At 40.6% G+C, this 12,544-nt stretch overlaps 1 protein-coding gene across 1 annotated transcript; it reads right to left on the bottom strand.

The window, feature by feature from the left end:
- Positions 1-3,266: 3,266 nt before the first annotated feature.
- Positions 3,267-11,112, bottom strand: chrnb4 (cholinergic receptor, nicotinic, beta 4 (neuronal)). The gene is made up of 7 exons (XM_058088431.1): positions 11,037-11,112; positions 10,771-10,941; positions 8,601-8,746; positions 6,889-6,933; positions 6,661-6,770; positions 5,451-6,504; positions 3,267-3,948 (listed from the first exon to the last, which is right to left on the bottom strand). The coding sequence occupies exons 2-7, from the start codon at positions 10,817-10,819 to the stop codon at positions 3,784-3,786; spliced, it is 1,569 nt and encodes a 522-aa protein (XP_057944414.1). The 5' UTR covers positions 10,820-10,941; positions 11,037-11,112; the 3' UTR covers positions 3,267-3,783.
- Positions 11,113-12,544: the final 1,432 nt, after the last annotated feature.

Raw genomic sequence — 12,544 nt, 5'->3', positions numbered from 1 at the left:
ATCCGGAGGAGCGGGGTAAAGTGGAGTGAGAGCGCATCTGTGGATGCCGAGAGGGAAGGAGAGCAAGTGGAGGAAGGGAGGGCGGCTCTGATGGGATGCTGATCATCGCCACGGCAACCTATGGTAAGCTGATCTGATCCAACCGGGAGGGGGAAAAAAGCCAGGTTGACAATCCGGATTTATTTTACATCTTCTTTATCCTGACTATACATTTACATTTATTTTACAAAATGCAGGTTCTGCAATTAACAGTCAACCGATCATTAGAAGACTCCCACCACTAGGGGGAGCCATTCACTCTTAGCCAATATATATGTTACAGTGGCCTTTTTTGTAGTTATAGGTGTTTATTTATAAAATGGCAATAACACCTCCCTGAAATAAATGTCCCTATTTGAAGTCATGTGTCGGGCTAAATAAGAGTGCACGATTTTTTAAAGCTATTCAATACCAACAGCTAGGAGACCGGGGTTCAATTCCACCCTCGGGTACTCCGGTTTCCGCCCACATTCCAAAAACATGCTAGGTTAATTAGCGACTCCAAATTGTCCATAGGTATGAATGTGAGTGTGAATGGTTGTTTGTCTATATGTGCCCTGTGATTGGCTGGCGACCAGTCTTGGGTGTACCCCGCCTCTCGCCCGAAGACAGCTGGGATAGGCTCCAGCACCCCCCCCCCCCCCCCCCCCGCGACCCTTGTGAGGATAAGCGTTAAAAAATGAATGAAGACCGCCATCTTTAAGGAGAAAGCATTTACAGTATCTGTTGACATGGATGACCAGCCCCTTGCATGTAGCAATTCCCGCCCCTATGTGGGGTTCAACAAATGGGGGCGGGGGCATAGGGAGGAGTGATCTGTCCCCGTGTTTTTTGCCACAATGATTGACGCTGCAGAAGAAGAGAATAAAATGGCAGAATTGCCTGTCAAGCCTTGGTGGTGTAATGGTACAGCTGCTACCTTTTATGGCAAAAGGTGTGAATTTGATACCAGATGTAGTGACCACAATGATTGACGCTGCAGAAGAAGAGAGTAAAATGGCAGAATTGCCTGTCAAGCCTTGGTGGTGTAATGGTACAGCTGCTACCTTTTATGGCAAAAGGTGTGAATTTGATACCAGATGTAGTGACCACAAATGGGGTGCCCAATGGGGGCGCCTTTATTCATGATAAAGTCATTTTGTTGTGTGTGGGGGAGGGAGGGGGGTGTTTAGGACCCCAATTTGACCAGGGGCACCCCTGCTCATGTCATCTATTAGAACAGAGGCCACTGTTTGAGGATACACAGCACAGTACGGTAGTAAAAACCATTGTTTTTATAAAGCAAACCGTTTCTTTAAAGGAGGCGTCTATTTGATGCGAGACGTTTATTTGTTCATGTGAACGATGCACCCAGCCAGGCAACCCCGTCGTTTGATTTCCGTCTTGTCGTCCTTCAGTTAGATGAATGCACACTCAGCCTCCACTCCTGAAATGACATATAAATTTAAGACATCCACAGCCATAAAACGGGGTGGTGCCATATGAACCCCATTACTGACACTGGGTTCTTGAAAAAATATTGGGCCACAATATAAATGGTTTGTGTGGTCTGGCGTTATGTGTTTGCTTTGTGCGGGGCCGCATACCCCTCATCTCGAAAGGGGTTTGACTGTGTAATCTGCCCATGCATTGTGCTATCCCATCTATCACATGCAAGATGATTAAAAAATAGTCTGTGTTTGCTCGTGAGGCAGATAAATTCTAATACATCTCATCCTGGCAGCTAATGACACCAAAGTGCTGACGTGCAGCTCGAGATTAATGACACATTGCATCCCGCTGTTGAATGTAGCTCGCCTGACCCGAAAAAAGATAGCCATGCATCGTGCAGCAGGAAGAGAGGAACAAGTAGAGACGATGAGGTTAGTAATGATGATGAAAAAAAAAAAACACGCTATAAAGGTTTGGCAAAATGGCTAACAGTCTGCAGAATCTCTTAACGAGCCATCTCAGCACATTTTAATGAGCTGTAGATGTTTTGTGAGGGAAATGTTGCTTGTGTGATTCCTCCTGTGCCCAAATGGTGAGTGGTTAGCACACAGGCCTCACGGCTAGGAGACCAGGGTTCAATTCCACCCTCGGCCACCTCTGTGTGGAGTTTGCGTGGGTTTTCTCCGGGTACTCCGGTTTCCTCCCACATTCCAAAAACATGCTAGGTTAATTAGCGACTCCAAATTGTCCATAGGTATGAATAGGCTCCAGCACCCCACTTGTGAGGATAAGCGTTAGAAAATTAATGAATTAATGAAATTCATTGGTGCCTGTCAGGGTGCTGCAATGATATCAGCTTCCCTCTGGACTCTGGACCCATATGAGGTGGAATGAACACGTTTTGGATACAGCATTTTTAAAATATCGTTTTTCATGATTGGGGAAAAAAGGCTGTACGTTGTGAAAAGTGGTTAGCATGCAGGCCTCACAGCTAGGATCCCCTAGCTAGGAGTTCAATTCCCCCCTCGGCCATCTCTGTGTGGCGTTTGCATGCGTGGGTTTTCTTCGGTTTTCTCCCACATTCCAAAAACATGCTAGGTTACTTGGCGACTCCAAATTGTCCATAGGTATGAATGTGAGTGTGAATGGTTGTTTGTCTATATGTGCCCTGTGATTGGCTGGCAACCAGTCCAGTGGCATTAGAGCCCTGAAGACATGATATAGCACCCCTATAGTCACATTTACACTCCTATTACCTAACATAGTAAACATGATAAGCAATAATAAGACATAATAACTCACCGTTACGCTGCACAACGGTTGAGTGGTTAGCGCGCAGACCTCACAGCTAGGAGACCCGAGTTCAATTCCACCCTCGGCCATTTCTGTGTGGAGTTTGCATGTTCTCCCCGTGCATGTGTGGGTTTTCTCCGGGTACTCCGGTTTCCTCCCACGTTCCAAAAACATGCTAGGTTAATTAGCGACTCCAAATTGTCCATAGTATGTGAGTGTGAATGGTTGTTTGTCTATATGTGCCCTGTGATTGGCTGGCGACCAGTCCAGGGTGTACCCCGCCTCTTGCCCGAAGACAACTGGGATAGGCTCCAGCACCCCCCCAACTCTCGCGAAATGAATGAATGAACTCCACACAGTCATTAAAGTGTGTTTACATGTCTCGATGGGTACTGCTGTTTTGACTAGCATTTCTTTAACCACAGTAAGTCAAAATGTCAATGTCAGTTTTGACGTACAACAACGTATAACAGACATTTTAAAACTTTATTTACCTTTTTTTTTTACATGGAGTATAATCAAACTGAAACAAGGTATTTGTACATGTATTCAGACAGTAATCACACATCACATTGTAATACATCCATTCATCCCGGGACTGACGCATAGACAACCGACATTCACAGCTAAGCAAAATAAGTTCTAAATTACAGACGTAATGCAAAAGTGAAAAGTTAACCACTGTAAAATGTTAAAAAAAAACACAACACACTTTATGTTACATTTGTTAAGTGTGAGTCTTACTGCTTTGAATATGAGTCTGCTTGCTGAGACCGCAACTTCTTTTGGAATAAGTGTTGCAAAAAAAAGCCATAAAAAGCCATAAAACGTTTGATGGTCTAGGACATCATGCCTGACGGTGCTTCAGACTTGTTTTGTGCAGCTTCCAAGACTTATTTTTCCTGATGAATCTTGCTCAAATTCCAAATTGACTTCACAGATTCCGTTGTCATCAATTTCTCTGCAAATACAGCATTCTTTGCTAAAGAACTGGGGCTAAACCTCAGGCTACTATTACCATCAAATGCGAGGCATATCAGATGTGGGTTGCTGGTTCTGAACCACCTGGCTTTGAAAAAGGGGCTGTAAAAACAGGCCCAGGGTTCCCACCACACACACGATGACAAAGATCCAAAGGAACATGCGATCCACCACCATGGCCACGTACTTCCAGTCCTCAATCACCTGCAAAACACACGGGAATCAAGTAAGAACTCAATCAGAGTTAATGTTATGATACAGTATATCATCATAGTAAAGTTTTATGTTCTATCCCAGTGGGCTGAAACCTGGACTGCTGTTGACCCTTTGACCCCTTTATCCGTTGTGTCCTTGGTTGTTTTTGGAAGCGGTCATTTCTCATTCCAGATTCCCTCCTGGTTGTATTGATTTATCAGAGAAAGCAGTAATTCAACTGGAATCTGTCTTGAATTTGCTGAGTCACAGATACTACTTAAGGTTAGCGGCGTTCCCAGCTGCATGTCAGGAAGGTCAAGGATTGTGGAATCCCGGTGCTGTTGTACCGATACGCATGATCCAGTTTGTTAGGGATGGAATCGATAATGAGGGGTGGAATCTGAATGTTCAATCGGTTCTTTCCACAAATTTCAGTTAAAAAACCCCCCGTTTAACCGAGCGGTTTTACATTTTAATGCATAAAAAGAATAACATAACATTTGTTTATTGCATCAAGGCTTTTTTTTTCAACATTTCAACAAAATAAAACCAAAAAAATATTTTTTACAAAATTTTAAAATGGTCTGGTTGAAATTATGACCACTGTATTGTTAGGGTTTCGACCCAGTTATAATAATATGACTATAAAGCAATATTTTGAACCACAAAATGAGAAAAATAAAATAAAAAATTAAAAATAAAAAATAAAAAATAAAAAATAAAAAATTAAAAATTAAAAATTAAAAATAAAAAATAAAAAATAAAAAATAAAAAATAAAAAATAAAAAATAAAAAATAAAAAATAAAAAATAAAAAATAAAAAATAAAAAATAAAAAATTAAAAATAAAAAATAAAAAATAAAAAAAATTATTTATTAATATGATTCTTTTGAGGTTCATTTTTACCATTTTTGGAAATTAAAATTGAGGGGTATAGTGACAAAAAACGGCCTACATTCCCACACCAAAAGTATAAAAACCAACATTTTCATGGATGAGGAAGCCTAAGAAGGTAACCAAGACATGAGAACCAAATTTGATTGTAACTTTTTTAAACTGTTTTTAGTGTATTTTATAGCTGATTTAATACTTTTCATTCATTCATTCATTTTCTACCACTTTTACTCACGAGGGTCGCGGGGGTTGCTGGAGCCTATCCCAGCTGTCTTTGGGCGAGAGGTGGGCGGGGTACACCCTGGACTGGTGGCCAGCCAATCACAGGGCACATATAGACAAACAACCATTCACACTCACATTCATACCTATGGACAATTTGGAGTCGCCAATTAACCTAGCATGTTTTTGGAATGTGGGAGGAAACCGGAGTACCCGGAGAAAACTCACGCATGCACGGGGAGAACATGCAAACTCCACACAGAGATGACCGGGGGTGGAATTGAACCCTGGTCTCCTAGCTGTGAGGTCTTTCTTAAATATGTTTACAGCAAAGTGACACATCTGTGGTCAGTATTTGCAGAGTCATGACAAAAAAAAAACAGCTTCATACGTACACTCTGGTCGTCATCATCCGCCATCATGTGCTCAGCGACAAAGCGCACTCCGTTCACCGCCTCCTGGACATCATTAGCCCAGTCTGAGTTGCTTCTGAAATGGAGGTCCTGAGTCGAGGATAAACCACTGGGAAGGCAATCGTTGGACCGCAGGTCACATTTTCTTCCAGTGTGACTAAAACCCAAAGGAGGGATTATATTTTTGTGTCCAGGCTTGGAGAAAACAGCGTCTGAAGACAACAAGGCAGAAGAAGATTTGGTAAAATTTGGTTTGGTTCCAACTGGGTAACCCAAGCGCAAAATTGTCCTTGTTTCTTGAAGGCAGCGCTGTTGTCTTAACCTATGACGGCTCGTATTATTGTTAGGTCGTCTCATGAAAAGTAAAGTCGGCAGTTTGACCAGAAAGACCAGCTTGACCCAAGGGGGCATGGTGTGCGTGCTTGGGGATCGGTGGTGGACGTTGAGCACGCAAACGCTTGCGATGATGGAGAAGGTCACGAGCACCATGGTGAACATGAGGTACTTGCCGATCAGCGGCACATCCAGAGAGGTCGGCGGAACGATTTTCGAGATCAAAAGCAGGAAAACGGTGAGTGCCAGGAGTACGGAAATGCAAAGAGTCATCTTCTCACCGCAGTCGGACGGCAAGTAGAAGACCAGGATGGCCAGAGAAGTGATGAGAACACATGGGATGATCAAGTTGATGGTGTAGAAAAGAGGCTTCCTCTTGATGATGAAGTCATACGTGAGGTCTACATACGTCGCATCCAACGGGTTGACCGTTCGTCGGCCGGGAAGCGCCAAGATATCCCACTCTCCGCTCGGGGTGAAATCATCCATACTGGCCATCTCCGACTTTAAGATCAGGTCGATTTCGGTGTGGTCGTAGGTCCATGAACGGAACTTAAGAGTGCAGTTTTGCTGGTCGAAGGGAAAATGCTTCACTTCGATCTTGCATGCGCTTTTGTAGATGGCGGGAGGAAGCCAGTTGATGCTGCCATTGAAGAGGACGATGGCGTTCGTGAAGACCGTCACCTCGTAGGTCCCATCGGCACTGGAGGAAAACAAACAAAGGAAAGTAAGACCTGACCTAAATATCCTGAAAAATGCTTTTATGTAGAAATGTCTGAACAAAAGACACAAGTATTTTTCATTCTTATATTTGGGTCCGTACAAAATACATACGGAATTTTCATCTTGTTCTACTTACTTGTTGTACAGGACAATATCAGGCAGCCAGATATGTCTGGATGGTATACGCAGCTTGTCGATACCTTCGTACTTGGCCGGGTCCCATTTTAACCTGTAATCCACCCAGTGCTGCAAGGAATAAGGCGACTAAGTAAGTCTGATTCCCACACGCATTCACACATTCCTGTCTGTCGTTATCGGCAATTGCATAGTTTGATTCAGGTTCAAAGGTGTTCATCAAACTTACCTGAGTAAGCCAGACGTTTGTGGTCATAATCTGTTCCCTTTCATTCTGGGAATGGATAAAAATGTGAAAAAAAAAGTGGTGATCGTTTTCACCAACACACAATTTAATGAGATTTTCAAAAACACAAATAAACTCGTATCGATCGTAGATGTTGACAACGTTAAGGATAATTCATAATGCATAACTCCTTATTTCTAAAATCACTCCACACTCTTTATTGCTCTCTGGTTCTACCATATCTTACTTATTGTGTGGAAATATGGGCTATAATAACTATAAAAGCAATCTTCATTCGCTAAATGTACTGCAAAAAAGGTCAATAAGGATAATTAATAATGCCGCCTACACAGAACATACTAACTCCTTATTTCTAAAATCATAAATACTTAAACTTGCTGATATAGTTCATCTTCAAACAGCTAAAATAATGCATAAGGCTAAAAATAACCACTAAAAATGTCATCCAATACTTCTCTACAAGAGAGGAGAAATATGATCTCAGGGAAGAACTACATTTGAAACACTTATATGCTAGGACTATGTTAAAAAGCCATAGCATTTCAGTATGTGGAATCAAACTATGGAATGGATTGAGTAAGGACCTCAAACAATGCACAACAATGAGCGAAATTCAAGAAACAATACAAGCAGTTGATGTTTGCTAAATACAAGGATGAAGAGTCTTGAACCAGTCATGATGTGCTATATATGTCACTATATTGATAGTTACTACGGTACACATAACGTCATTGTATGGTCATATCACCTCATACTTTGGTACGTGACAAAAAAATAAAACAAAATAAAACAAATAAAAACATATAAAATTTATTTTAAAAAATTTAAAAATTATATTAGGAAAGCAGGAAGTGAACAAATGTAACAGTTACTGATTGTAAAAGTATCAGACGGAGGGGTAGGATTTAATAAGCTTTGCTTCTTCTTAGTCCTTTTGGACATGTGGAACTGTGAACTGATTATGGGATGCATTCAATTGTAATCTGATGCATGTTCAAATGAAATAAAACCATTACCATAAACCTAATAAGTGGTTGGGCCACTGGTTGGAGCGGAACAAGTTGGAGTTTTTCCAGCATGAAGCACCTTTTTAAGGTCATGCCACAGTATCTCGCTAGGATTCAGATCAGGATATTGACGAGACCACTCCAAAGTCTTCATTTTTTTGTTCTTCAACCAATCAGAGGTGGACTTGCTGGCGTGTTTTGGATCATTATTCATCTGGAGAACCCAAGTTGGTTTCAGCTTGAGGTTTTTGGTGGGTTCCATTTCTCAGAGTATTTTCCCAAAGGTCAAAGACGATCAAGATTTTTCTGAGAAAAAAAAACTGACAAAAAAATAAAAAATAAAACAAATAAAAATGAAAATTAATATAATTTTTTATTATGTATAATAAAATGTTTTAATTTATATTTATTAATTATTATTAATTTATATTTAAATTATTATATTAAAAAATCATTTATTAAAATTATATTAAGAAAGCAGGAAGTGAACAAATGTAACAGTTACTGATTGTAAAAGTACCAGATGGAGGGGTAGGATTTAATAAGCTTTGCTTCTTCCTACTCCTTTTGGACATGTGGAACTGTGAACTGATTATGGGATGCACTCAATTGTAATCTGATGCATGTTCAAATGAAATAAAACCATTACCATTACCGTAATCCCACCACACTATGTAATGTACACACCACACTGATGAGTTGCGCTAGAGACACTTGCAGCTTCACGGTGACCCTCTCTGTCCTGTTGATGGCTGGCCGTATGAGCGGATTATAGCGGTTCTTGCCCAGCAGCCAGTTCATAAGGCGCTCCTCAGAGTCGGCACCACCACAACCTGGACACACAGATTGGTTGTTATAGAAGAAGGCGATTTTTCATTGACAGACACTCTTAAGGGCGAGTGGTTAGCGCGCAGGCCCAAGTTCGATTCCGCCCTCGGGCATCTCTGTGTGGAGTTTGCATGTTCTCGTGGGTTTCCTCCGGGTACTCCGGTTTCCTCCCACATTCCAAAAACATGCTAGGTTAATTAGCAACTCCAAATTGTCCATAGGTATGAATGTGAGTGTGAATGGTTGTTTGTCTATATGTGCCCTGTGATTGGCTGGCCACCAATGAACACTCTTAATTGATGGTCCTGCTCTTGTATAACTGCTTCTGCGGACAGAAGAACTTTTAAAAACCCATCAGGTCTGACCTTTCGGATACAAATTACGGTTTGATGCCCCAATGACCACAGAGGCGTTAAGACTTGCAAACTTTGTAATGGTTTTCTTGTACTTCAGAATGGCGCTGTAAGTCATTAGCAGGGGCAAGCGCTCCTGCGGTTTGCTGGTGGTTGAGGACGGAGTCTGTCTAATGGGTCAGACTCATCCTTTTTGCCTTCTGGCTGGGATGCCACCCATGGCTGTAGCATTGATAAACAGATGGCGTGTTGTTCAAGCCCACAGGAAGGCGCCGTCAACAAGCTCCCGCCGCTTGAACTTGCAATTTGACCTGCTGTGGGTGTTTTGTGGCCTAATGTGTAAGAATGTTGATTGAAAGTAAGGTCAGGCATGCTAATATGATGCTGCTGCCTTCATAAGGTCGTTATGTTAATGTTTTATGGAAAAAAAAAATATTCCAAGAACAATGTCATGGAATACAGTACATAGTATCTGTCATTGTGATTGCAGTATAAGTCAACAGATCGCATATACAGCACTTTGTTATTGGGGAATTTACAAAAAAACAACAACAAAACAACAGGGAAAGTTGATTAACTCATTCGCTACCAAAGACGTATTGATACGTCTTTTACAGTTTATTGTGCTAGAGGCGAAAAGAGGTGATGATACAACTCCACAACAAAAGAGAACATGTTTGGTGCAGTTTTAAGGTGGCAAAAGTGCATTTTATAAGAACTCACCCTGCAAACCTGCATAACCAAAGAACACAATATTCTGTGTGCCTTGAAAAGTCAGTCAAAATCATCAAAAATGACCTCTACCACGCCAAATGTGGCCCGCAGGACACTAGTTTGAGGCCCCCGCCTTGATATGAAAGTTTAATGTTAGTGCGTCCCGCGCAAGTTTGATATGGATGCTGTATGGTATCATGTACCCAGAAAAAATTATTACGTTTGATTAATGTTCATGTTAAAGGTTAAATAACTGTTAATAGTTATCCTCCCTATCCGTGTGGAAGTGGTAAGTTTTTGGCTATTTAAGTTTAAAGGAAATAACTTGAAGGCTACCGTTTAGGTCGCTAGCTCTCTAGTTTGCGAGTTAGCATGTGTCTCAAGACTCTGCAGTTGCGCAATATGTTGTAAATAAAAAGAGTATAAATGTGACTATAGTCGTGTTTTGTCATGTCTACAGGGCTCTAATAATGCTTTGTTCATTTTAATCTGAAAAAAAATATTTGTCTACCCACCAACTATATGTGGTTTCCTAAGTTTTTATTATTTGGTGTTTTATTATTATTATTATATTTATTTATTTATTACTGATTGATTGATTTTCTTTATTCTTGCTTTGTTTATTTATTTTTCATCTTATTTTGTGTAGAAAAATAAAAATTAAGATATTTGAGAACAGTGGAATGTTTTATCAGAGCTTTTCTTGTAGAAAATCGGATCAAAAGCAAAGTTTATTCATTTTTCTGTTTTTAATAAATGCGTTTTTTGGTTGTTTTTTTTTTTTTTTAAAAAGGCCCAGACCCTAGCTCCTGTGGCCCCCAAGTAAATTGAGTTTGAGACCCCTGGTGTAAACACAAGTTTTTTACTTTTGTATTTGTAGTCATTATAACATTATTATGCGCATAAGTGATGCATGCTTAAAATAGGTCAACCTAAGAAGACGTATCATTGAAGTGACTTACCGTGGATTAAAGTCAACATATAAGCGATGATGCAAAGAGTAGGCGTCATTTTTTTTCGTCACCGTGGATGTGCTCAGCGAGACGAGTGAACTGGTGCAGCCTCAAAGCAGCACTCCTCTGCCCGGGCAAGCCGGAGACGAAGCGTCCCGGTGTTGAGCCAGCGTGGAGCTTCTATTATTGACCCAAAAAGTCAAAAACACTAGTGGCTCCATTGGAAGGAAACTTTGCAAAAACAAACATAAAAAAAATATTGTCGAGACGTTTACTTTAGTGACTGTCCATTAGTTCATCCGTGCATCCGGCCAGCAGGGGGACGCTCCTCAGACGGCATGTCCGCGCATGAGGCGTCTCGGGCGGCTAGTGAGCGACAAGACCAGCCCCGTTTCTATTAAGGTTGGAGCTCTCATGTCATGTACACAATAAGTCAATTCTCAGTGTTGCACAGTCAAACCTTAAGGGTTAGCAAGCATCTTTTTCATGCATATATCCACTTTGAAATCCAATAAATGCAATATTATACTTTTATAGCAACTTTTTGAACAATTAAATTGTCATAAAGTACAAAAGTTTTTAAGGTTTGTATAAAAATACATGTAACTCTTCATTCCCAAAAACAAAAGATAAATTGTCATGTTTTTGATATCTTTAAAAAATAATGAGAAAAGTATATAAACTATAAATATACTATAAACACAATAACAAATACAGTGTACTGTGAAGGTTGTTATTAGTATAATGCAGGTATACCTTATGATGTGTCCAAAAAAAAAAGATGTAGTTTCATATAGCGGCGTATTAAAATAATAAAAAATGTCTGCTCTTTGTTCATTCATTCATTCATTTTCTACCGCTTTTCCTCACGAGGGTCGCGGGGTGTGCTGGAGCCTATCCCACACAGAAATGGCCGAGTGTGGAATTGAACTCTAGCTGTGAGGTCTGCGGGCTAGCCACTCAACCGCCGTGCAGCGTTACGGTGAGTTATTATGTCTTATTATTGCTTATCATGTTTACTATGTTAGGTAATAGGAGTGTAAAGGTGACTATAGGGGTGCTATATCATGTCTTTAGGGCTCTAATGTAAAAAACTGTTTTTTAGTCAACTACAAAAATATTTATTAATAATATTCATTCATTTTCTTCCGCTTTTCCTCACGATGGTCACGGGGGTGCTGGAGCCTATCCCAGCTGTCTTCAGTCGAGAGGCGGGGTACACCCTGGACTGGTCGCCAGCCAATCACAGGGCACATATAGACAAACAACCATTCACACTCACATTCATACCTATGGGCAATTTGGAGTCGCTAATTAACCTAGCATGTTTTTGGAATGTGGGAGGAAACCGGAGTACCCGGAGAAAACCCACGCATGCACGGGGAGAACATGCAAAAACTCCACACAGAAATGGCAGAGGGTGGAATTGAACCCTGGTCTCCTAGCTGTGGGGTCTGCGCGCAAACCACTCATTCGCCGTGCAGCGTAACAGTGAGTTATTACATCTTATTATTGCTTATCATGTTTACTATGTTAGGTAATAGGAGTATAAAGGTGACTATAGGGGTGCTATATCATGTCTTCAGGGCTCTAATGTAAAAAAAAAGTTTTTTAGTCAACTACAAAAATATTTATTAATAATATTCATTCATTTTCTTCCGCTAAACACATGACCGCCGTGCCGCCCTGTAATATTACTTATTTTATTTAAATGTTATATAAACACAGTATTTGTATACATTGAATATTGTTTTACATTATACAAGCATCATTACAATCAGTT

The sequence above is a fragment of the Doryrhamphus excisus genome, chromosome 12 (assembly GCF_030265055.1).
Source record: "Doryrhamphus excisus isolate RoL2022-K1 chromosome 12, RoL_Dexc_1.0, whole genome shotgun sequence".
Taxonomy (NCBI): Eukaryota; Metazoa; Chordata; class Actinopteri; order Syngnathiformes; family Syngnathidae; genus Doryrhamphus; species Doryrhamphus excisus.
Note: the sequence above shows the minus strand (reverse complement) of the source record. Positions and strands in the feature narration are given on the sequence as shown.

What these genes read in the sequence shown, in the direction of transcription:
- chrnb4 (XM_058088431.1), bottom strand. Translation starts at nt 10,819, where the DNA reads ATGACGCCTACTCTTTGCATCATCGCTTATATGTTGACTTTAATCCAC. An exon ending in TAGCGCAACTCATCAGTGTG is followed by an intron (nt 6,934 to 8,600) that starts GTGTGTACATTA and finishes ATCCATTCCCAG; the next exon opens with AATGAAAGGGAACAGATTAT. An exon ending in CGGATGATGACGACCAGAGT is followed by an intron (nt 3,949 to 5,450) that starts GTACGTATGAAG and finishes TGTGTTTTGCAG; the next exon opens with GTGATTGAGGACTGGAAGTA.